The 26,492-nt window shown below is 38.3% G+C and overlaps 1 protein-coding gene across 4 annotated transcripts in view; it reads left to right on the top strand.

Annotated features, from left to right (window-relative positions):
• DOCK10 (dedicator of cytokinesis 10) overlaps window positions 1-26,492 on the top strand; it is a 279,722-nt gene that overhangs the window by 233,142 nt on the left and 20,088 nt on the right. For 3 of the 4 annotated variants that reach the window (XM_030802799.1, XM_030802797.1, XM_030802800.1), the window contains exons 32-50: window positions 2,886-3,061; window positions 3,188-3,304; window positions 4,742-4,853; window positions 5,452-5,573; window positions 5,661-5,775; window positions 5,863-5,929; window positions 6,146-6,193; window positions 6,767-6,868; window positions 8,936-9,060; window positions 10,720-10,832; window positions 13,032-13,169; window positions 13,857-14,039; window positions 14,575-14,685; window positions 15,897-16,112; window positions 17,543-17,600; window positions 17,931-18,029; window positions 21,821-21,927; window positions 23,599-23,721; window positions 23,861-23,974. In XM_030802799.1, coding sequence (XP_030658659.1) covers window positions 2,886-3,061; window positions 3,188-3,304; window positions 4,742-4,853; window positions 5,452-5,573; window positions 5,661-5,775; window positions 5,863-5,929; window positions 6,146-6,193; window positions 6,767-6,868; window positions 8,936-9,060; window positions 10,720-10,832; window positions 13,032-13,169; window positions 13,857-14,039; window positions 14,575-14,685; window positions 15,897-16,112; window positions 17,543-17,600; window positions 17,931-18,029; window positions 21,821-21,927; window positions 23,599-23,721; window positions 23,861-23,974 — 2,246 coding nt within the window. Of the gene's footprint in view, window positions 1-2,885; window positions 3,062-3,187; window positions 3,305-4,741; window positions 4,854-5,451; window positions 5,574-5,660; window positions 5,776-5,862; window positions 5,930-6,145; window positions 6,194-6,766; window positions 6,869-8,935; window positions 9,061-10,719; window positions 10,833-13,031; window positions 13,170-13,856; window positions 14,040-14,574; window positions 14,686-15,896; window positions 16,113-17,542; window positions 17,601-17,930; window positions 18,030-21,820; window positions 21,928-23,598; window positions 23,722-23,860; window positions 23,975-26,243; window positions 26,250-26,492 lie in introns of all 4 variants that reach the window. The other variant, XM_030802798.1, reaches the window with a different exon arrangement.

Genomic DNA, 26,492 nt, shown 5'->3' with positions numbered 1-26,492 from the left:
ATAATGCACATAAAGTGCTTAGCCTAGTGCTAGCAGACAGCAGGTTGCATACACGGGTGCTAGTACTACTGTTTTCCCCCAGCCTTACTGAGGTAAAATTGACAAAAATTGGGTGCGGTGGCTCACGCCTGTAATCTCAACACTTTGGGAGGCCAAGGCAGGCAGATCACTTGAGGCCAGGAGTTCGACATCACCCTGGCCAACATGGTGAAACCCCAGCTCTACTAAAAATAGAAAAATCAGCTGGGCATGGTGGCACACGCCTGTAACCTCAGCTTCTCAGAAGGCTGAGGCACAATAATCGCTTGAACCCTAGAGGCAGAGGTTGCAGTGAGCCAAGATCGTGCCACTGCACTCCAGCCTGGGCAACACAGCGAGACTCTGTCTCAAAAAATAATAATAATTTTGTATATTTAAGGTGGAAAACATGATGTTTTGATATATGTATGCACTGTGAAATGATTACTACAATCAAGCTAACACCTCATATAGTTCTGTTTTTTATGTCTGTGCGATGAGAACAATTAAGGTCTACTCGCTTAATAGATTTCAAATATACAATATTGTATTATTAACAATTCTTACCATGCTACATATTTATTCATCTTATAACTGAAAGTTTGTACTCTTTGACTAAAATCCACCTCCCATTTCTCCCATTCCCCAGCCCATGGCAACCATCTTTCTACTCTGTGCTTCTATGAGTTTAACTTGTTTAATTTTTTTGTAGAAACTTATAGGGGTACAAGTGTAATTTTGTTACATGCATAGATTGCATAGTGGTGAAGTTGAGGCTTTTAGGATATCCATCATCCAAATAATGTACATTGTACCTATTAAGTAGTCTCTTATTGTCCACCAGAGTTTGACTTCTTTAGATTCCACATATTAACTGAGATCATGCAGTATTTGTCCTTCTGTGTTTGGCTTATTTCACTTAGCATAATCACTTTTAGGTTCACCTGCATTGTCACAAATGGTAGGATTTTCTTTTTTTTTTTTTTGAGGCTGAATAATACTCCATTGTATGTATATACCATTTTTAATCCATTCATCTATGGATGGTCACCTAGGTTATTTCCATAGCTTGGCTATTGTGAATAATGCTACAACGTATCTCTTCAACATAATGATCTGAATTCTTTTGGATATATACCCAGAAGTTGGATTGCTAGATCATATGGTAGCTCTATTTTTACTTTTTTGTGGACCTTCTATACTGTTTTCTATAATGACCGTATTCCGCCAACAATGTACAAGGATTCCCTTTTCTTTACACCCTCACCAATACTTGTTCTCATTTGACTTTCTGATAATAGCCATCCTAAAAGGTATGAGGTAATAGTGCATTGCGGTTTTGATTTGCATTTCCCTGATGATCAGTGATATTGAACACTTTTTCTGTATCTTTTGGCCATTTGTATGTCTTCTTTCAAAAAATGTCTATTCAGATCCTTTGCCCATTTTTAAAACTTGGTGGGTTGTTTTTGTTTGTTTGTTTGTTTGTCTATTGCTATTATGTTGCATGAGTTCCTTGTAGAGTTTAGATATCAGCCCCCTATCAGGTATATGGTTTTCAAGCATTTTCTCCCAATCTGTAGTTTGCTTTTTCATTTTGTTGATTGCTTCCTTTGCTATCCAGAAACTTTTTAATTTGATATAATACTACTTGTTTATTTTTGCTTTTATTGACTGTGTTTTTGGGGTGATATTCATAAAATCATTGCGAATGCCAGTGCCAAAGAGCTTTCTCCCCATGTTTTCTTGTAGGTGCAAGTACTACTATTAATGGTTACATTTTAAAAACCCTTTGGACAATTTGAATAAATCCACTATTACTGGAAATTTTAATGTTATTTTCTCCATAATTCAGGCTCAAAATTTGGCAGTGTCTTTTCTCTATAATTCAGGCTCAAAATTTGGCAGTGTCTTTTCTCTATAATTGAGGCTCAAAATTTGGCAGTGCTGTTTCTCTCTCCTTGCTCCCTCGTATACTTAAGTCAACTTTTCCTAGTGAGTTACTCTTACCACTCGGTTTCTGCTACCCCAGCCTAGATATCACGTTGTCACTTGCCCCCCCCTCCCCCATTGCTACAATGTCCTGTATTGTATCCCTCACCCCACATCACCCCACAGTCTAATTCATTTACACCCTGCCACACCATATTAATAAGTCAGTACAGCATAAGCCTTATCAGGGCACTGATCTCAAAGCTGTCAGTGTGTTAACATTTCTTACAGAATCAAATACAAATGGAGAGGGACCTAGGTGGCAGCTAAGGAAATTGTACTGTTCTCCATCATCTAGCCCCAGCCTCTCAAGCCTAATTCTCTCACCATTCCTTTTTTAGCCACTGTGCTTATTGATTCCCACATATTCATGCTCCCCTCCATACCTGCTCCCTTCCGTACCTGTGCTTTCGGAATTCTGTGCCATCGAAAATTCAATCGCTTGTCCCAGCCTCCTGTCCTTTCTCCACTGCCTCTGTCTGTTCCCACAAAGATCTGCACCTCCAAACTTTAAGTATCCTCAAAGGCTCATCTTGATGGATTCCTACTTACAACATATCCTGATTCCTCCAGGCAGAAAATGTGTTTTTCCCCCTCTCAAATCCTGTAATCCTGTAAATATGCTGTTATTGCGGAATTCAAAAGTTGATGTTGTGTGTTAGTTTGTACCTGTATTTGTGTTTGTATACACAGAATAGTCCCCTTACTGAATACTCCTTGAGGATACAACACACCTCATTTCTGTAGCAAGACTGTATTCCTGAATCCCTACTAGTGGTGGAAGAAGTTGATGGTAGTTGTTTGGTATATCTTTCTCAACTATAAAGTGATCATTTGATTTTCAATAACATGAGTTATTTTCCTTCCTCACAAAGATATGCCTGAATATTCAGTCACAAATGAATTTTGTCGCAAACACTTCTTAATCGGAATTCTGCTCCGAGAAGTTGGCTTTGCCCTGCAGGAAGACCAAGATGTCAGACACTTAGCTTTAGCTGTCCTAAAAAATCTAATGGCTAAGCATTCATTTGATGATCGATACAGAGAGCCAGTAAGTGATCTTCCTTTCTCCCTTCCCTAAACACCATTTAATGGCTCACTGCATTAAATGCATATGAAACCGACAAGCCTATTGATTTTTACGTGAATCATTTCTTTTGGCTACCTTTTCTCCTAGAGAAAACAGGCCCAGATAGCAAGTTTATACATGCCCCTGTACGGCATGCTCCTGGACAATATGCCAAGGATTTATCTGAAGGACCTGTATCCTTTTACTGTCAATACATCTAATCAGGTACGTTTGCACAGTATGTCACATTTCTATGTTAATAAAGAATTTGTCTTTTTTAAATTATTTTTTTGCCCTGGATAAGCGTTTCTTCTCATCTGTGAACATACTAGGCATTGAACACTTTCTGCTGTGTACTCATATCAATGTGTCATTTGTTCCAGATAGGTCCCTTTAGCCTTCCGCCTGATCCACCCTTCAGCATTTGGCTTCCATTTCCCTGTTCTCTGTATCAGCTTCCAATTCTTTCCAGCTTTTACAGGTTCCTCTGTTGCAATTATGGCCCCTTCCTCAGTGGACACCTTCTTCTACCACTTTCTACATTCCCTACATCCCCACCTTGTGTCAGAATAAATAGCCAAGTGCCTTATCTGTAGTCACAACCCAGGAGTGACTATAATCCTTCCTCCACTGAGGCACCACAGTGACTACGCACAATCCACTAAAGATCTGTTGCCTATGTTCAAATATCAGATGAAATAACCCACTGCTGAATCCAGTATCTAAGGAAGGTATTACCATCTAGGAGTTAGGAGCTATGCCTATGGATTTTTTTTTTTACCTTGTTCAAATCCCAGCAGTATCAGTGACTATCGTGACTATCTGGGTGACTGGAAATAAGTTAGCCAACCTCCTTAAGATTCCATTTCCTTCATTATAAAATGAGATAAAATACCTAAATCACAGTGTCTTTATGAGGATTAAATTGTATGCTAGAAAACATTTATTACAGAGCCTGGCAAACAATAAATATTTAAAACGTAGTTTTAGGCCAGGTATGGTGACTCACATCTCTAATCCCAGCAACTTCGGGAGGCCAAGATGGGAGGATCACTTGAGGCCAAGAGTTCAAGACCAGCCTGGGCAACATAGCAAGACCCCACCTGTACAAATAAGAAATTTTAAAAATTACCTGGGCATGGTGGCACATAACTGTAGTCCCAGCTACTCAGGAGGTTAAGGGCAGGAGGATCACTTGAGCCAGGAGGTTGAGGCAGCAGTGAGCTATAATCATGCCATTGCACTGTAGCCTGGGTAACAGTAAAACCCTGCCTGTTAAATAATGAAATAGAATAATTAAAATAAAATAAAATGTAGTTGTTCATAATAGTAATGTACATAAGATAACTCATGGTAATAATGATATCTATAATGTGATCCATAAATATATCAGTAACCATTCCAGCCATGTAGTCTGTATATCTGTATCTAAAAGATTATTTCTACAACATTGTAAAAAAGTCACATAAATCAAATTATAACTGCAAGTATGGTTTTGGCTGTATTTGTTTTCACTGCCTACTTTAGCAGAAAACCTGTAAGGGGATATAAAAGAACAAATTATATATCACTTAATTGGAAGTGTAATGAAGAAGGCATATGTGGGTTAACAATGTTGAAATACTGTGATTCCCACTAATCTTTACTATACTTTGAATACAGGGGTCTAGAGATGATCTAAGCACCAATGGAGGATTTCAAAGCCAGACAGCTATGAAACATGCAAACTCTGTGGATACATCATTTTCTAAAGATGTTTTAAATTCCATAGCAGGTACTTGAGATCTTCTGAGAACACTTATTTTTAACACTCATCCACGTTTACATTGTATATCGTTGTGCTTTTTACTCAGTCCATAATTTATTATGCATAATCTATGTGGCAAAGTATACTACATTTATACAACCAAAGAGTCTTTTTACATATTTCTTTGAATTCCATCCAGTGACTTCCTCTTCTACTTAGTGTTCATTATTACTTGGCTTAAGGAGCAGCCTACTTGGATGTTATCAAATTACTTTATTCTGGAAACCGTCTTTAAGTTTTCATTGCAGACAGCCTTTTAAAATATAATGGCTTTTCAACTTCAAGGATTATTTTTAAGAACTGTTTTGGAAATGTCATTTCAATTTCTCATAAACAATCAAAAGTTGAAAACTCCTTCCCAAAAGTATCTTTATGAACTTTTACTAAAGCATTTTTAAAACAAGAGCTGTCTTTAATGCCAATCCCAGATGCTGTTATGTTGGTCTTTCACAACACTGCTGCTACCTCAGTATCAACATCTTTTTGGTTCATCATGTGAACCTTTTGTGTTTGTGTGTGCCCATACATCTCATTCCCATATGTGTGCTGTGGCTTGTGTTTACAGCATTTTCATCAATAGCTATTTCTACAGTAAACCATGCCGACTCCAGAGCATCTTTAGCAAGTCTTGACTCCAATCCAAGTACCAATGAGAAAAGCAGTGAGAAGACGGACAACTGTGAAAAGGTGTGACTTCCCTCTCAAACCTACTGATCATTACAAGGCAGAGGTCACTCGCTCTCACTCAATCCTGATTGGTTCTTGAATTCCCAGATCCCAAGACCCTTGTCTTTGATTGGCTCAACTCTTCGATTCGACAAGTTAGATCAAGCAGAAACCAGGAGTCTCCTGATGTGTTTTCTTCACATTATGAAAACGATTTCATACGGTAAAGAGAATTCTTTAAAATTAATTTTTTTGAAAAAAGGATAAAGAAAACCTTCAGATTCTCATGCTACCTGGTGTTTCCTTTTAGAGACTCTGATTGCCTACTGGCAGAGAGCTCCCAGTCCAGAGGTGTCCGACTTCTTCAGCATCTTGGAGTAAGTTTTAGAGTTGATGACTTAACCCTTTTTTCTGGAAATTTCTAAATAGTCCACTATACCATGTTTCATTTCCAGAACCCATATAGTAAGTTATCAATAATACATGAACTATTTAAAGAAAATGTAATATTTTTCTTTCAATATACTTAGATGAACAGTTTGTATAATGAAAGAATATGAATAATTAAAATGTGATTTTTTTCTCCTTTCTAGCGTTTGTCTTCAAAATTTCAGATACCTAGGAAAGCGCAACATAATAAGGTAATAATTTTAAATTCCAATGGGTTAATCTGGTGTTTTAAAAAGCATATGACATGTATTAATGTATCAGGTTAGAGTTATAAATATATGTTAGAAATCTTAAAATGCAAATAAGGATTGTTAGGTTGACTTCACATTAGACACAGAAGTTTGAAGATTGCCTCATACGCATTGTAGATCTAGGAATAGTTCATGTTGTCTAGGGAGAAAAGCACAAAAACACAAATTTTTGAAGGAAAACCACATTTCATGTATCTTCAGAATGAATTTATCATTATATAGCTATAACTTGGAAGATACCTATTTCAGAAAACATTTCCAGTAAACTAAAAAAAAACAAGTAATCTGGAATAACTTTGCGCTGTCATCATTTTCTCGCGAGACAACAACGTTTGAAGCACCTTTACTAAATCCCAATTTCTGATTTCCAAAAGAAAACAGGGTTTTATTTTTGACTAATTCACAGCATGTGAAATATTTCATTGTGCAGTAATCGTTTTGTCAGTTGCCACTCATTTTTATATGTAAATTACAAACACTGAGCTATGATTAAAACTTCCATTTTCATTGCAGAAAAATTGCTGCTGCATTTAAATTTGTGCAGTCCACCCAGAACAATGGAACTCTCAAAGGATCCAATCCTTCCTGCCAGACATCAGGTCTCTTGTCACAATGGTAATGTCACATTTGCTTGGTATTTAAAATTATACATAGCTATGTGTGTGTGTGTCTATATATGCACATGTCAGAGGTAGACACACACACACACACACACACACATATTTTTATTTATATATTCAAACCAAGTGCAGATTTCAAGTAAATATATGTCTATCTAAAGAAACTTAGATACTTTACTGTCTGCCCTACTAGCTGGTAAAGACCAAGGAGATACGGATTATACCATATATGTGTGCACTTAGAGCACAATCTCTTGCATAGACTGAACATTAATGAGTATTTTCATTTAATGAAACCTGAGACCTAGGCCCAATAAATGCCTCTTTTAATGCTAGCTAATCTTCCAGTGACAAACCGAAATACAGGATCATGTCTCCCTAGGCTTTTCGGTAATTATAATTTTTTGCAATGTTCTTGAAGCTGAAATTGTTTTTTAAAGGGTCAAAGGCAATGAGGAAGCATGGATAGTCCCATAACCTCACTTTAGATTTCCTAGTCATTAGAATGATTTGACTAGCAGATAGGACCTGGAGTCATCCTTCACCAGCCTAACCAATGGGAAACATTTGCCCTGAAATTCTACCTCGGAGCTCCTCTGGGTCTCGTAAATGAGAATTCTTTGCTAAAATTATCCCCACTTTGATTTATTCTTCCCAGAGGCATCATCATAATATATATTATGAATATTTTAGAAAGGGTTTTAGAAAGAAATATGAGAGTAGTACATAGCGAATAAATCGTAGAATAAATTTTGCCTCCCTCCATGGGAGCCCTTTGAAATTGCCCCCTTGTGAGAAAGTAAATGAAAAAAAAATGTAATAGACATTTTTTGCAAAAAATAATAGAGGACAGTAAAGAATTAGTTTCCATGTTTAATAATAATAGTGAGCCACCTGAGGTCACTGAAGTTTTGTAGATGTGTGGTGGGTTAGATTTCAGGCTGTTCCTGAAACATCTGGATGGGTCCTGGCCATTTCTGTCCCTCGCCTCCCAGAAACCAGGGCTTTTCCTCCACAAGTTCAGACTGTACTACACTCAAAACCTAGAAATAAGCCAATCCAAATGCCTAAAGCCTAGAGCCAAGGAATCACTCACGCCTTCTAGCTTCAGGAATGACCCAGGCTCCCCTGGCTATTGAAAGCCAAAGTCACATCTCCTTGGCCTCCACCCATCCAGGTTTTCTGATTTAGCCAGAACCAAAACAGCCTTGAAAAGTGGGAGAAAGAGAAGACCACTGCCTCATTTTTAGGTTAAGGCCTAAAGGAGGAATTAGGAGATACTTCAGAGTATTTCCAAATGCTGCTTTGTTTACATAAGTGTTGTTATAAATAGTTTTTATGACAGCACATATCCCAAGAATTATCAACCTATTTCCTTGGCCAAATGGTAAAGTCAGCAGTAGGAAATATTCCTACTTCCACAGTAACACTGGCTCATTTTTCCCAGCTGGAAATGCTGTGGGGTGTTGAATGAGTCATTGCAGGCCATTGTCATTGCCCTGGAAGCACAGAGACACAGAGGTCCTTTAACTACCAACCTCCCATAACCATCACATGTCAGCCCTCTGTGGACATGACACCAATGAAATGATAAATCAACAGGAATTTCCAAATACAAATACCTCGGAAAGCAAGGGTTGTTTTAGAACCCGATTTTACACTTATTTCTTTAAAAATAATTTGATGCATCTGAGCTATACAATATTGTACTTTTTAATGTCCACCACTGTGCCTTCCTGATCAGCCAGTAGCCAACTTAACATTCACAGAATCCCATTATTTCATAAATAATAATGATATGCTTGAATAGATTTCACTAAATGATCTGTTATTCTACAGATTACCCATCTGAACACTATTTTGGCTTAAATAAAATTTCTCCAAAAGTACTTTAAAAAGTCCCTCTCATCATGTCACCTATAATTAATATTTGTAATAAAAAGTTGCTTTCCAAACTAGTTTTTAATATTTGACTCAATCTAGAACATTTGAGAATGAACAAGTATTATTTGGCTGTAACATCCCCAAATAACTCTAACCACTTTTCTTATTTCGTTTTCAGGATGCACTCCACTTCCAGTCATGAAGGCCATAAGCAGCACAGATCACAAACTTTACCTATAATTCGAGGCAAAAATGCACTTTCTAACCCCAAACTCTTACAGATGCTAGACAATACCATGACCAGTAAGTAAACCGAAATAATAGGAACAAGATGTTACCAGTTTTTCTCTAGGTATGTGTAGGACATGAAATGCACTAAAACCGCAGTTTTTAAGGTTTGCTGTAGCTCTGGGAATATTTCTTAAAGGAAAGACTCACCAGGGAGTGGTTAAAAAAAATGTAGTGCCCTATGGTGAAGAAAGGGGAGAGGCAAAACCCTCAATATCGTACGTTTAGCATAGCTCCCTTGGAAACAAGTGACTTTCAGCATTGTGCAGGTTATGGGGGCTGCTGTCAAACAGATGATTACTGCTTCCTCTGTGGGGAGGGGATAAAGTTGCCCATGTCCCAGAAGCAGCAAGGGTGACATCTTGAACCTAGAGATGTACACACTCCAGCTTGTGCTGAGGGTAAAATGGAGGCCAGCGTTTTGTAAGCACATAATTTGAGGACTAAACTGACCTTTTCTCTTCTCTTGCCCAAATTCTTCAGGGGCCTGGAAAGTCACACCAGTCTCATCAGAGGGGTTTTGGTTAACCCTATATAACATGGCTTACTTTCCAACCTGACTCTGGCATGACATCACATGACAGATAAGGAAAGAAATCAAAATATTTTATCCCCAAATATGTGGGTTTTTTTGTTTTTTTGGGGTTTTTTTTTGCCATGTCTTGAAACAGCCCTGCAGAGTTGTCTCTTGTGGGGAAAAATTCGCATTCTGTAAAGAATCCCCTTTCCCTCTTCAGGTCCTTTTCTTGATCCAGGAGAGAATCAACGGAGAGTCTGGCACCTTTTTCAGTCTGATAAGAAACATTTACAATCTCTTCTGTCTGAAGTCTGCCATCTGGAGGCTTCATCTACATAATAAGAATGTTGGTCTCCACAATCCCCTTTCTTAACCCAGACATTCCCTTTCTATTGATTCCAGGTCTCTAGATAAACTCTTTCAACCAATCGCCAATCAGAAAATCTTTGAATCCACCTCTCCCTCTCTGGAAGCACCCCTCTCCCCCACTTTCAGTTGTCCTGCCTTTCCAGACCAAACCAATGTACATCTTACATGTATTGATTGATGTCTTATGTGCCCCTAAAACATATAAAACCTAGCTGTAGCCCAAACACCTTGGGCACATGTTCTCAGGGTTTCCTGAGGGCTGTGTCACAGGCCATGGTCACTCATATTTGGCTCACAATAAATCTGTTCAAATACTTTACAGAATTTGACTCTTTTCATTGACAGATTGTTAGGAATTATGGGCACATGGCCCACAGTTACTTGTTTGAAGGTATATGCCTTAACCTATAAATACACTTTGTGACTTTCTGAGGGGACATAAAGACTGTCCACTGAGACTGTACATTTGGTCTATTAGCCCAGAAGTCTAGAACTTGAGACAGCCTGATTATGAAAGAAATATGACCCTGTCTTTGGCCAAATTAACAGAAAAGAACTCAGAAACAATGGAAACTCCACAACTGATATATGCAAAGGGCACACACACTAAAGACTAGTACTTTTAATTCAGCCAATGAAGAAACTGAACAAACAAAAACACTTTGATTTAATAAATTATTAATCAAAATGCCAGTAAACTTTGAATATATTGTAATGAAGGGAAATCCTTTATAGGGTACAAAGCATTGTCTTAGACTTTTATGCATGTTTTATTTTGTATTTTGTAGGCAACTCCAATGAAATAGACATCGTGCATCACGTAGACACTGAGGCCAATATAGCTACGGAGGTTTGCCTCACTATTCTAGACCTGTTATCTCTCTTCACTCAGACTCACCAGGTGAATACGATGATAACATTTTCTGCAAAAAATGATGAAATGTGAGGTAGAAAAACCATGTGAAGTCAAAAACATGTTTTTTTAAAAAACTACTTATGAAATTATGAAATCAATTAACCTTATATAAATCAACCTAAGTGTGAGTGGAAAACATGTTAAAGATGAGATTTTGATTTTATCACAGGTTGACACCTGACATTAGTCAATGTACATGTATGCACTTCACTATTGTCAAATAGTCTTTCTCCCTCATTTATCTTGCTTCCCTCTCAGGCAAGCTGGGCTGAGTGAGAGTGTGACTCTGTACTTTTTCAGTAGAAGAGGAAGAGATAAATTGTCCTACATATTAAATTTACAGCTAGATCTAAAGAAAACTAATAATGTTGAGCATCTTTTTGTGTGCTTATTTGACATTCAGAGATCTTTGATGAAATGATTATCACTACTTAGAATGGCTAACGTTAAAAAGACTGACCATCCAAAGTTTTGCTAGGGTGTGGAGAAACTAGAACTCCCATTTATTGACAATGGGAATGAAAAATGGTAAAAACACATTGGAGAACAGTATGGCAGTCTCTGAAAAAGTTAATCATACATCTGTCCTATGACCATCCATTCCAATACTGTAATAGGTATTTACCCAAGAGAAGTGAAAGCATATCTCCACACAAAACTTTGTACACAAATATGCATGGCAGCTTTATTTTAATAGCAAAAAAAAAAAACTAGAAACAACTCAAGTATACATCAACAGGTGGATAGATTTAAAAATCTGTGGTATATCCATACAATAGAATACTACTCAGCAGTTAAAAGAAATAAACTACTGATACATGCTGTAACATGGGTGAAACCCAAGAAACCAAATTTAAAAAGAGTATATACCGTATTACTCAGTGTATATTATTCCACTTATATGAAATTTTAGAAAATGCAAACTATGGAAACAAAAAGCGGATCAGTGGTTGCCTAGGGATGTGGAGGAAGGATGGGAGGAAGGAATTACAAAAAAAAGTATTTAAAAACTTTTGAGAGTGATAGATATGTTCATTATCTTGATTGTGGTGATGGTTTCATGGGTGTATGACAGTGTTAAACTTATTAAATTATACACATCACATAAGTTCAATTTATTGTATGTCAATTATACTTCAATAAAGCTATTAAAAACATTTGCAGCTCTACCAAACGAGCTTAAACACCTAGGCTAGCACATTAAGGATTGAGCCAGGGGCAGGTGTGGCAGCTCATGCCTGTAATTCCAGCACTTTGGGAGGCCAAGGAGGGAGGATCACTTGAGCCCAGGAGTTCAAGACCAACCTGGGCAATATAGTGAAACTTCATCTTTACAAAAAATTTAAAAAATTAGTCAACTATGCTGGCACATGCCTGTAGTCCCAGCTATTCGGAAGGCTGAGGTGGGAGGATCACTGGAGCCCAGGAAGTGGAGGCTGCAGTGAGCTATGATGGTGCCACGACACTCCTGCTTAGGTGACAGAGTGAGACCTTGTCCCCAAAAAAAAAAAAAGATTGAGCCAGGAAAACTTCAATTATTTGAATAAAGTCTACACGGAACAGCATAATTATGCCAAGAAAGCCCTATTTCAGGTGAAATGTCGGCATGGTGGTAGAGAAAGTAATGACTATATTGATTCTTTATTGGGCCATGAAAATGTCACTCAAATCTCACAAATTTAAGTACTTTACTAGTGCTTTCAAGAACTTGTGACCTTATCTCCCATTTCTCCCCTAACCCCACCCCACTCGCCATTGCACCAGCTACTCTGCTTTTCTTTCTCAACCTTGAACTCATAAGCTCCTTTCCAAATAAAGGCCCTTGTACTAGCTGTTTCTCCCGCACGGGACAATCCCTCCAGATCTCTCCAGGGCAGGCCCCTTGAGCTCACGTGCCAATTTTCCATTAGAGAGGTCTTTGCTGACTACCCTATGGAAGTAATCCTACCCGCAAAGCAACTACTTTCAGTCACATCATCCTAGTCTATTTCAATTTGTCATGTTTTTTTCAATCACTGCTATGTAAGTTTCACAGTAAACATGAACTGTGTCTCCTTGTTCAATCCTTTATTTCTAGCACTCAAAATAGTGCCTTACCACATGATAGGTTCACAATAAATATTTTTTGATAGAATGCAAATTTTCTTTCACTTATCCTGAATAACATCTGCATTGAATTTCCAGAGACAACTCCAACAATGTGACTGTCAAAATTCATTGATGAAAAGGGTCTTTGATACCTACATGCTCTTTTTCCAAGTCAATCAGTCAGCCACAGCACTGAAGCATGTGTTTGCCTCCTTGAGACTGTTCGTATGCAAGGTAAGGATCCTCCAGGTTTCAGTGAAGTTTAGGTAGGATGACAGTAAACCCATAGAACAGTAAACCTATAGGAATCCTTGCGTTTCTCAGTAGGGAGGGAAGAAGGATTGTTTTCTTCAATTTGGGTTTTATTAGACATTGATTCCTGGTCTCAAAATGAGTGCACAGCCTTGACAGTCTGTCTGCTCAAATACCAGAAGATATTAGCATCTGGTGACAATTAGCATCTGGTCACCAATTCTTTGAGTTATCTGTGTTTGTGGCACCAAGTTAGGTAAAATGCACCCCTTCAACTGGCATATCCATCCATATCAAGTTAAAGATTCCACATTAAAGTGGATACAGCCACCGCCTTTGAGGGCGCTTGTAAATAACACCTGTGATCTTAACAATGTCAGGTGAATTGAGGTCATTTCAAAGCTCTCACTCCGTTATTTTGGATTGTCATCAGTTACTGATACAAAGGATACTTATACAATGTAGAGAATAATTATATCTAGGAAAAAAGACAAATGCTAACATAGACCTTAAATTCTATCCTTCTCACTTGCAAATGAAAAAAAAAAAAAAGACCAGGTTAAAAAAAAAAGGAGAAGGATTTTGTTTTAGGGAAATTTTAAAATATGAGAATGAACAGAGCAAAATGAAAGCATGTTGCTGCCTTCACCCGTTCTTCCATTTCTGCAGTTTCCTTCAGCGTTCTTTCAAGGGCCTGCTGATCTCTGTGGATCATTCTGTTATGAAGTCTTAAAATGCTGTAACCACAGGTCACGGTCAACTCAGACAGAAGCCTCAGCCCTTCTGTACTTTTTCATGAGGAAGAATTTTGAATTTAACAAGCAGAAGTCAATTGTCAGGTCCCACTTACAAGTAAGTGCTGCCAATTTTCATTAATGCTGTTGTTAAAACCACTTATCTGTTTCAGCAGTGCTTAAAGCCTACTGTCCTCAGGGCAAGCCGTTACTAACTCCTCCGCTAGAGTCCTCCTTAAAGACGCCCACAGCATTCAGTTCTGTTTAATAGTAGGGGCGCAGCTGGGCACAAATCAGCAGAGCCCTATCTCCACTTGTACTTTCCTTTCTTCTGCCAGGAAGTAGAATCACATGGAGTAAACAACTCAGGAAACCATGGCTAGCTCCAACAGGTCAAACCCTGCCAAATTCCAAACATAATTTTTTTTCTTCTAGGCATCCCAAGATTCCAAGATTCCTGCAGCCTCTCTTAGGTATTTAAGATTATAGGAAACACCCTAGATTTAATAATACGTTCTGGAGCTTTAATACATAAACACTTCTTTTATTGGACCTACAGGGAGAAACTAATAATACATTTATCCAGCCCAGTAGATTTCTTTAAGAAGACTATTTCTGGTCTTGTTTTTGAGTTCATTTTTTTTCTCTTCCAGCTCATCAAAGCTGTGAGCCAGTTAATAGCCGATGCTGGGATTGGAGGCTCTCGGTTTCAACATTCGCTTGCAATTACCAATAATTTCGCCAATGGAGATAAGCAAATGAAAGTAAGAAACGCTTTGTAAGCTTTTACTACAGAATTTTTTTAAATCTGAAGTGGATTCTTTTTGTGAGATATCAAAATCATAAAAGTAGATTGGGTACAGTGGTTCACGCCTGTAATCCCAACACTTTGAGAAGCCAAGGCAGGAGGATTGCTTGAGGCCAGGAGTTTGAGTTTGAGGCTGCAGTGAGCTATGATAGCACCACTGCACTCCAGCCTGGGTAACAGAGCAAGACCTTGTCTCTAAAAAAAAATAATAATAATAATTGCTTATTTCGTTTATTGAGACTTTGAGCTTTGAGCACTCCTCAAAGTAAACTGTCAAGTTTATTGTTTGAATCGTTAAGCAGCTCTTACACTTTAAGCATGTGATCTGTTAAGTGGCATTCCCAATATGCGTGGTTGAATGGCCTAGAACAAGAGGATTTACCATAAATATCCAGAAATACAATGACACTCCTAACTCTATTTGGGGGAAAATTCATCTTATCTTTTGTTTAGCGCTTTCTGAAGACTTCTCCTGTAGTCATTATACTGAAAAGTCCAAGTCTAGAGCCAGGCTTCAGTCATGGCTGGACCCAGGGATTAAAATAATTTTCAGACCCATCCCTCTACTACCTCGATCTTGCCTCTCTCACTGTCAGTTCAGCTTTCCTCTTTGTTTACTTCATTTCCAGACAGGCTATCCCCCTCGGCATGTTCTCAGAAATCCTAAGGACCCTAGTAGTATCTTATGAGTAGAAAATCACCTTGTTTGATAGTTCCAATTAAAGTCCCACAACTGAATCTCTTTGATCCAAGCTTAAATCATATGCTTATCCCTAAACCAATCACTGTAGCCTGGAGGAGCAAAAAATAGAACTGGCCAGGTCAGTGTTACGTGCCACCCGTGGTCTCTAGGAGTAAAGTCAGACCTATTCAAATCACATGAACTAGAGTCAGGAAGGGGAATATATCTCAAAGACAATCAGGATGTTCCACCAGAAGAAGATGTTCTTGAAGACAAAATAATAGAGCCTCCTGAAATGTTTATCTTCAAATGTGTATATCCACGGTCACAAAACATAGAATGCACATATATAGAATGTACACATTTATAACTATATATAGAATGCTCCAAACTGTTATGCCTAGCCATAATTACTAGCATAACTTAAAGTCAGTTAACCTGTAGATTCTAAACAGATAATGACCCAGGCTCTCTCTTTTCCAAAGAACAGCAATTTCCCAGCAGAGGTGAAGGACTTGACTAAGCGTATAAGGACTGTTTTGATGGCCACGGCCCAGATGAAGGAGCATGAGAAGGACCCCGAGATGCTGGTGGATCTCCAGTACAGCCTGGCAAACTCCTATGCAAGCACTCCTGAACTACGGAGGACCTGGCTGGAAAGTATGGCCAAGATTCACGCCAGAAACGGAGATTTATCTGAGGTGATTAGCCAAGGCTCGGTCATTTACCATCAGTACTGTCCTCTTCATCAGGAAAATTGGATCTTCATTTACAGCATGGATTAGGAAAAGATACCATGTTTTTCCACTAATCTAGAAATGACTCAGTTATATATCATATACAATAAATTTGCATATAACATTCAAGGATACCTGACTCTAAGTAAATGACATCAAATAAAGGCCAGAGTCAGTGGGGGCAACTGCAGGTGTAGAAATTGTAATGCAACGCTGAATGCTAAAAACCTGAGGCTAAGGAGGAGTGTGGTAAGGGTGTCTGGGAATTGAGTCGTTAAATTAATGTTCTGTGTTTTAAAACTTCTCTGCAACTAGAGTTGAATGGGGAAGCTTGCCACCATAGTGAGTAAACTCAGGCAGGGAGAATCAGTCCTCATTTACAGCTAGTCTGAACTGGCCATGGAAAAATTAATGATCCTTAGCACCACGTGAGGAGAGTCCACTGTGCGAGGATTATAAGTCAACATTTAACTTTTTATGTCAGTTTCAATACTGGGTGGATCATATGCAGCAATTCGCAGCACCCAAGGGCTTCTGAGTACCAAATGGGAAGTTCTACTCTATTCCAGAACTATGTCCCTTCGGGAAAGAGATTAATTTGTCTAGGATAGTCCTAAACTCTGAAGCTCTTCTAAACACATGTGGTAATCAGGGACTCTGGAATGGAAACCAGAAGGCTGGCTTGGCAGCAATTTAGTGAGGACAAGAATGGGAAGCCCTTGGGCTGCTCTGAAAATGATGAAATTCCTCCATAAAACCTCAAAAGGAAAAAGCTGAAGTTATTTGGAATCTTTAGCAAGTCGTGTTTAATATGTGTTCAGCAATGTACAGGGCTTCATAAGAGACATTAGAGTAAAATATAACATCAGCCATATAATCTGGTTTGTGAGGAGCACAGGTGTTACATTAGGTCACACTACTTAATCAAGTGCTCACTTGTGAGGTGACCATTTTAAAGGCAACACAAATTCAGAGGGGCTATCCCAGGAGGTAAAAAAAAAAAAGTTATTTAGAAGGCAGATTATTTTTATTTCCAATTAATATCTAAATACTAGAGTTATAGTTTTAATTTTAAAAGGAGACCTATGATTTATTTTTAATCTAGGCTTAGTCATTAAAGGAGGAAGAGAATTCTATGGGAAAATTATTTGGGCCAGCTCCTTCACCCATCTCCAAACTAATCAAGAACAAACAAACAAACAAAAACCCAAATATTCATTTTATTCATGATGGTGAATTTTTTGGAAATACAATTGATTCTTGCTTTCAATTCGGTCATTACAAAGGATCCTTCTAACATATTCTGATATATAATACTGACTCGCCTTGGAAGATTAGCCCTAATTATATTAAACTCCGTCCCCTGAGCCTCTTTATTTTCTTTCTCATTACAGGCTGCCATGTGTTACATCCATATTGCTGCTCTCATTGCAGAATATCTGAAAAGAAAGGGTAAGATGACCACGTGAGGGAGGCAAAAAGCCTGGATATCAACACATTGAAGCCTAATAGAAATAATGTATTAATTTTACATTTTATTAATCTGTTATGTTTAATTAAGTAATAATCGCTTTCACAGATACTTCTAATTATGCTGTACTTTAATATTTTAAGTCTATCATGCCATTGACTTATTTATTCTATGTACAGCAAAGGCTAACTGGATGGTCAACTTCTTAGTTCAAAACAAGAATGCATCATTGGCTAACGATTTGTAGTCTCAAAAGCTTGTATTAACATAAACATGTAGCAATGTCCTAACCTCATCTTGCACTACCATAGGTTACTGGAAAGTGGAAAAGATTTGCACAGCATCCCTGCTCTCGGAGGATACCCACCCCTGTGATAGCAACTCATTACTAACAACTCCCAGTGGAGGAAGTGAGTGACCTAACTGCTCATTTATCCTAATGCAGAGGAAATCCACTTGCTGCTTAAATTCTACTTCAGTGAAACTTTCTTAAATATATTCTTAGAAGCAAAAGCTATCTCAGATCTACACAACTTACTCTGCAAAAAACTTAAACTCCTGCCATTCAGAAATCCCATCCAAAATTGATAAAATTTAAATAACTGAAAAGTTGTCAGCAAATAGAACTGTATGTTCTCCAACATTCAAGTTTATGAGTTACAGCCATATTTAGCTACCAATCTGCATGCCAGTCTGCCATAGGGATGTTTATTCTGAAATTGGTAAATTGTTTGAAATTGCAAGAGGAATCTATTTTAGTTTTTAAATGTAATAAAACTGTTTATTCCAAATAAAAGAGCCAGGCGCAGTGGCTCACGCCTGTAATCCCAGCACTTGGGAGGCCAAGGTGGGCAGATCACTTGAGGTCAGAAGTTCGAGACCATCCTGGCCAACATGGTGAAACCTGGTCTCTACTAAAAATACAAAATTTAGCCGGGCATGGTGGCAGGCACCTGTAATCCCAGCTACTTGGGAGACTGAAGCAGGAGAATCACTTGAACCCAGGAGGCGGAGGTTGCAGTGAGCCAAGATAGCACCACTGTACACCAGCCTGGGCAACAGAGTGAGACTCTATCTCCAAAATAAATAAAAAGAAAAATGAAGGCATATACACATATATATTCTATATATGTAGGACTTTATAATCAGCATGTTCCATTTCATTTTTAAAAAGTATAAATTGACAATTTATAACATATGGCTCATGGTACAGATTTCCTTTAGAAATATTCCATCATTAATGTCTGATTTTTTGAAATTATAATAATGACTAAAGAGTTACTCTTTGCACAAAAAAGTGAGTGATATAGTTTACACATTAAATCTACATTCTCTTGCAAAAATTTGTTTGAATGCAAATTTTATGAACTGTAGTCTGTTTGATAACACTGGTTTAACTTTCCAAATGCAGTGGAAAACTCCGTGTACAAACAACAGAAATACATTTTTAGATGTTGAAAATCAAAATACTTAAACAAAATGTAAATGGACTTTACTTGCTATATTTCAGAAACATAATTCATCCCTTATTCATTTAAATATTTGTATGTTTTCTAAAAGGTCTCAGTGGATTTTGCATATAAGACATTTGAACCGGCCAGGCGCCGTGACTCACGCTTGTAATCCCAGCACTTTGGGAGGCCAAGGCGGGTGGATCACAAGGTCAGGAGTTCAAGACCAGCCTGGCCAAGATGTTGAAACCCCGTCTCTACTAAAATACAAAAAAAAAAAAAAAATTAGCCAGGCGTGGTGGCAGGTGCCTATAAATCCCAGCTACTCAGGAGGCTGAGGCAGAGAATTGCTTGAACCCGGGAGGTGGAGGTTGCAGTGAGCTGAGATCACGCCACTGCACTCCAGCCTGGACAACAGAGCAAGACTCCATCTCAAAAAAAAAAAAGACTTTTGAACCAAATGACAAAAGCAAACTGAGAGACAGTGAGGTCACTTGTTTGAGGACCTTGGAGAAGAAGCCAGGTGTGGCACCCTATGGCACCCATGGCTCATGTCCACCTAAAAATTCAGGAATCTTCTTGCTTAGTGTCACACTTCCTATGTAGCCTGATATTTATATGCAAGTCATCAAAACATCATTGCCTTATTTAACATACCCTTCCTCCTCATCTATTGCTTATCATAACCAGATGCCATAACGTTCCATAGACTTTCAAATTCTAAGAACAAAATTGAAGAAAACCAATAAAGGCAGTTGTTAGTTTGAGAACTTGTGGAAACGTATATACCAAAAAGTTGTGTGGATCTTTAATATTCAAAATGCTTTAAATGCCCAATGTTAGACCTAAGGTGATATTAGAATATAATGTGTCCGTCAAGAAAAGGATATATTTGTTTAATAAACTTTAAAATTAGGAAGGTGATCATCTATGATATATTAACCTATATCTGATGATACATTAGCTGATGATATATGCTATATTAGCATATTCTAATTAGCATATATCATCAGCATATATGTGAATGTCATTGGCATGTATTTGAAGCCCTTAATATACTTTTCTATTTTGATATTTTTGAGTCAAAGGAGTAAACTATCCCTTCCCTACAATGTGCACAATGGTATGAATATAGGTGAAGATAGGCGACCCCAGAAAGTACAGCTGCTTCAGTTGTACTAATAAGTGATCATCATCCTGCAAGAATTATGTTGTGACTTCTCCTCCTACAATTAACTCTCATGTAGTTTAATATATGTTTAATATTGTTATAAAAAGTAGAAAAATAAAATTTATAGAAAAGCAAGGATTAGATAGCAATAATTATTATATTTATAATTTCTAGCATGTTTGGGGAGTGATCATTTAGTTACATAACCAATGAGCTGATTATTAAAAACAAAAACATTCCACAAAAGTATTAGCGATAACTTAAAAAGCACTTGCTACATAGAAGGCACCACACTAAGCCCTGTACCAGCAATGTCTCAGTTAGTTGCCAGTAACAAATCTGTGAGTTAGGTGCTATTATCACCTCCTGTTTATAGGTGAGAAAAACAAGAGAAGCTAAATAATCTGCCCCAAATGTCATGGTTAGCTTGCGTTGGAGCCAAAGTTCAGGGGCTGGTCTGTCACTCCAGCTAGTGCTCCTAGTCACTCACATTCCCCACAATTCAGATGTATCTCTCCTCTGGGAATGTTACCCATTATCAACTGTTTTCACATGTATCTGTAGAGGCAGACCTTTTTAAATCTTGGTGGCTAAGATACCAAGAAAATTTGAAAAGGTTTCTACATAATGTAAAAGAGCGAAATACAGCAAGTATTGGCCAGGCGCAGTGGCTCACGCCTGTAATCCCAACACTTCGGGAGGCTGAGGCGGGCAGATCACCTGAGGTCAGTAGTTTAAGACCAGCCTAGCCAACATGATGAAACCCCATCTCTACTAAAAATACAAAAATTAGCTGGGCATGGTGGCAGGCGCCTGTAATCCCAGCTACTCAGGAGGCTGAGGCAGGAGAATCACTTGAACCCGGGAGGCGGAGGTTGCAGTGAGCCGAGATGGCACCATTGCACTCCAGCCTGGGCAACAAGAATAAAACTCCATCTCAAAAAAAAAAAAAAAAAAAAAAGCAAGTATTGGGCATTGTCTTGTCTTTCTGGGGGCCACTGTGGGAGAGATAGGGTCTCACTCTGTCACCCAGGCTGGAGTACAATGGCATGGTGATAGCTCACTCTAGCCCCAAACTCCTAGGCTCAAGCAATCCTCCTGTCTCAGCCTCCTAAGTAGCTGGGATTATAGGCACCCACACACCCGACTACAAGCATTGTCTTTATAATGTGCTGCGTGTACCAGGTATTTTCTCAAATATTAATGTTTTGAATCCTTTCAACATCCTTTGAGAGAGATATTAATGTCCCCAGTTTAACAAGAGAGGGACACAGTCTCAGAGATTAATTAAACCAGAAGATTGGAACTGCAACATCTGCCCACAAATCTTATGTTCTACCCATAATCCCATGCTATTTCTTTATAAAAAATGCCACCTGAAAATGATACAAAAATTATAAAAAGGGGAATATTGTTTGCCTGGCAGAGAGTATTTCTCAATAGTCATAATCTAACCATCTTGTTGATTGTGTGAGCTTTGTAATACTACCACTTGGTAACATCACGAAGAAAGGCATTATCTAATCTAAGCAAAATTTGTCTCAAATAATAACGTTGTATTCTGCTTGGTCCTCCCAAGGCATGTTCTCTATGGGATGGCCAGCTTTTTTGAGCATTACACCAAACATTAAGGAAGAAGGAGCAATGAAAGAGGATTCTGGAATGCAAGATACACCATACAATGAGGTTAGACCAAAATTATCTCATGTACAGTAACTAAGTAAAGAGATGCATTGGCTTGTGACATTAAGCTAAATAAGGGGGAAACAAGCTTACAGCTATTCTGTAATATAAATTAATTAGACAAAATGAAATGCAGGCTAAAATTAAGCCAAGATTAGTAGATACCAGATTTCAGTGAAAATTTAAACTAAGTCTTACTTCTCTAAGATGGGCTCAAATGTATATTATCAGCTCTTCTATAAGATAAAATCTCTGGCTTTTTGGTAAAGGTGATAAAGGATGCTAAATTTTGTGAACTGATCATAGCTTTTTTTCTAAAAGCATTAGCAAGTTTATTTACAAATACAGGTGGACGTAAAAGTTCACTAGTTTCTTTAGAAAACCTTCTGTTATGGAACATAACCAGAGTTCTTTTTCATTAATTAAAAAAAGAAACTTTCTACTGATAATTACATAGCAATAGTTCTGGTGAAGAAAATAGAACTCCTCTCATTAAGTAAAATATTTTATAAGCTAATTTTTAAGTCAGTATTACATAAATGGAAAAAATTATACAGAAAGTAAATTTTCAGATGAATTTTAATACAATTTTACATATGGTTCTACATCAATTTAGCATATATTGCAAATAAACGAAGTAAATATAATTACATATTTATGTTAACTATTTTAAATAATGTTTAAGAACCTTTTCTTAAAAAAAATTGTTGAAAACATTCCAATAATGTCATACATTTGCTTTAAAGCTTATATAACTTTATTCAGTTGAAAATTTATTAAACCACTAATACATGAAAGGAATTGAGGTAAGGGCTGGAAAAAAAAAATAAGGCATAATTCCTGCTCTCAAAGAATTTAGGATCTTGAGAAAGACAGAGTTCCTACAGGGTGGGGAATGGCCAGGCAAAAACAGATGCCCAGTGGCCAAATCTAGGTATCATATACAGTTGCAATTAGAAGGGGAACTTTTTTTTTACATGAAAGTGGTTGAAATAGTGATGAATGGAATGTAAGTAAAAGCTCTTCATTTTTTGTGTGCTGAGTCTTGATAGGACTTGAAGGTGTGAAATAAGAAGGTTCTTATAGGTGCATCTATAACACAGACAGAAGTATGGAGGTCAGAGGGTATTCTAATAATGAAGTGGTATATGGTATGGCCAAAGTGCAAAGTAAACGACAGAGCATTGAAAGAAGGGGTCACTGAGAGGGAGGTTGGTGCCTGATTGTGGAGCTTCTTGAAGGCCATGCTAGAGTTTGGACAGCAGTTTACATACTGGAGTTTCCACAAAGGTTTAAGGCACTGGAGATCCCCTGATCAGATTTATGTCTTACAAAGAAAGATTACTGGAGAGCAGCAGTTGGAGAGGGAAAACAGATTCACTCAAAACTATTGCAGGGGTCAGGGAGTAGGTAAGTCAGTAGCAGTGGGAATGGGAAGAAGGAGACAGATGTGAAGGCATTTCACAGATTTAAATTAGCACTTTTGGGGCATGAATTAGGTAATGGTAATGCGGGATAGGCAAGAATCCAAGATGACACCACGATCCCCTGCTGGGTTTTAAATGCCAGTAACAGAGGGAAAAGTTTGACAGTGCGATAGCTTTGAAACCAAGTTCCAGGCATGAGCCACAACCCTAATCATGTAAAATCTCATTTTGATTGGGGGAATTGCAGAATATCCTGGTGGAGCAGCTATACATGTGTGTGGAGTTTCTCTGGAAGTCTGAGCGATATGAACTCATTGCTGATGTCAACAAGCCCATCATTGCTGTCTTTGAGAAACAACGAGACTTCAAAGTATGTATTCCAACCCCCTAGAAGTTAATTAAAATATCCTCTGTTGAATTGGAAAATTACTTACAGTTTTCAAAATGAAAAACTCCCTTATTTGTATGTCAGCATCATCTTCATGAAACTCTTTCACTGATGGTTTCAGAAATTGTCAGATCTCTACTACGACATTCATCGGTCATATCTGAAAGTGGCAGAGGTGGTGAATTCGGAGAAGCGGCTGTTTGGTCGCTACTATCGTGTGGCATTTTACGGGCAGGTAAGTTCACCAGAAATAACAGGGCCCATAAATTCTGCTGAGCAGTTGAATGTTGTCTTTCATTCTTTATGAGACATCTGTGTGTGCCAGTGAATGGAGAGGTGTGGGTGTGTCTGACTATACTTGAGTGTTTCTCTGGATGTGATGGTCTACATGTTTGTCCATAGGAATGTACAAAGTTGGGAAACAAGTGAGCAAAGAAATCCATGGGTTGAGTTAACAGTGATTTCTAACTTCTTGAAGAAAGATGGCACTTATTTTTCAACATGCTCTTCTTTCCAGCTCACCCTAAAATATCTAAGTTTGTGTCATATATTAAAGTGAAATTAAATTGAACATGTTTTAAGAAGTAACATTCCTAATATTCTAGGAAATAAGAGAATTCCTAGGGGCTCCACCACATCAAACCTTTGATTTTACTGTCACACAATTTCTTTTCTCCTATTTTCGAACTACCACTGTTTCTAGACAGAATACCAGATGGTTATTTTGTTTCCTATATTGCAAGTCAATGTAATTTCAAAGTTATTTTTCCCAGTTTGCTGCATAAGCAATGAAGAAGATGGAAAATATTACTTAGCCACTGTATTGGCCTGAAAGTGAACATACTATATATTAATTATGAATGTGTCTGAGCAACATTTTCAATGGGCTAAACCCAGGCACCATTCATTTTCTTTTCAGGAAGGCTTATAACGCTATTATGTTTCAGCAGACGTATTTTAGACTGTTGCTTGTGTGGATAGACATCCCATGCTTTTATTTTCAGAATGGCAGTGGCTCTCAGACCCCACACTTCCTCTGCCCCCAACCCATCATCTCGCTCAGTAGCCCAGGCTGGAGTGCAGTGCAATGGCGCTATCTCAGCTCACTGCAAGCCTCCGCCTCCTGGGTCCCAGTTCAAGCAATTCTCCTGCCTCAGCCTCCCGAGTAGCTGGGATTACAGGCAGGTGCCACCATGCCCAGCTAATTTTTGTATTTTTTAGTAGAGACAGGGTTTCATTATGTTGGCCAGGCTGGTCTTGAACTCCTGACCTCATGATCCACCCGCCTCAGCCTTCCAAAATGCTGGGATTATAGGCGTGAGCCACCACACCAGGCTCAGCTTCTTGTTCTTAAGGCTGCAGCTGAAGGAGTCAACTCCAGCATGTTCATTCTAGGTCAATCCCCATTGAAGTTGTTTGAAAAATACATATTTTCTTCTGCTCACCAAAGGCAGCTTAAAAACTAACCTCTGGGCTGGGCGCCGTGGCTCACGCCTGTACTCCAGTACTTTGGGAGGCCGAGGCGGGCGGATCACGAGGTCAGGAGATCTAGACCATCCTGGCTAACATGGTGAAACCCCGTCTCTACTAAAAATACAAAAAATTAGCCAGGTGTGGTGGCGGGTGCCTGTAGTCCCAGCTACTCGGGAGACTGAGGCAGGAGAATGGCATGAACCCGGGAGGCAGAGCTTGCAGTGAGCCGAGATCGCGCCACTGCACTCTAGACTGGGCGACAGAGCAAGACTCCATCAAAAAAAAAAAAAAGCTAACCTCTGAATTAATAAAGGTAGATACTTTCTACCTGGAAAGGATAAGTATCACCAAGTAGCCATTTATTATAAACAAATTAATCCAAGTAGGATTTTTCTCAGGACACAGGAATATCAAGATAGTGGAGACAGAGAAACTAATGGTCTGAAAAATGGGGATCTGCATAAACAATCTATACAAAAAAAAGCAAATTTAGACATTTTTGGGGTCCATGGAAAAGAATCTGAACTATCTGAAGTGAGAACATAGATTGGGAGAGAGAGAAGTGTGAGAACCTTCAGAACAGGAAGAGAGAAGAGAAAATGGCATTTTGGAGCCATTTTGGAAGCCATGAAGAAAATATACAATTTGTGACATTGGTAAGACAGCAAGAAAAATGGCAGAAAATGCTATGAGTCGGGAAGGGGATGTGGGAGCAGAAGAATTGAAAGGGAAAAACAGAGTTTCAAGGGAGATGGCCACAGGCTAACTCAGCAGCACAGAAGTAGCACAAAAGATGTGCTTTTGGGTCACCAAGACATGACTCTGTAACTCCTCAGGCATTCCTTCCAATGAAAAAGTAAAAAACTCCATTAATAACCTGATCATGAAAACAGGATTGCCTACCAGATGGTTTCTGCAACCAATATATGAGATACGGGCTCTAAAGCAGGTAGAAGTGAATCACGCTGCTTTTCAAATAGTTTTTAATGCAGATGTTTACTCTTTTCTTCTTTTGGTCTTGATTGTTCCAGGCTGTGGTAAGTTCTCACTCACTCTCACTCTCCATTTGCATGCTCTAACACCCCTCACACTTCCCTCTGTATGGTTTTACTGAACCTTAACCTTTTTGTGCAAATCAACATTTGGTACAAAGGGTGAGATAATCCTGCTTTCATTCATTTTTGGAGTCATCCTGCATTTCTTTAACTAAGTTGTGTTTATGCTAGTTATCTGAATTACAAAAATGTATCCTTTGTTTTTCATACATGTTATCTTTCTGC

This window comes from Nomascus leucogenys, chromosome 22a (assembly GCF_006542625.1).
Source record: "Nomascus leucogenys isolate Asia chromosome 22a, Asia_NLE_v1, whole genome shotgun sequence".
Lineage (NCBI taxonomy): Eukaryota > Metazoa > Chordata > Mammalia > Primates > Hylobatidae > Nomascus > Nomascus leucogenys.
This window is presented reverse-complemented; position numbering and strand designations above follow the sequence as displayed.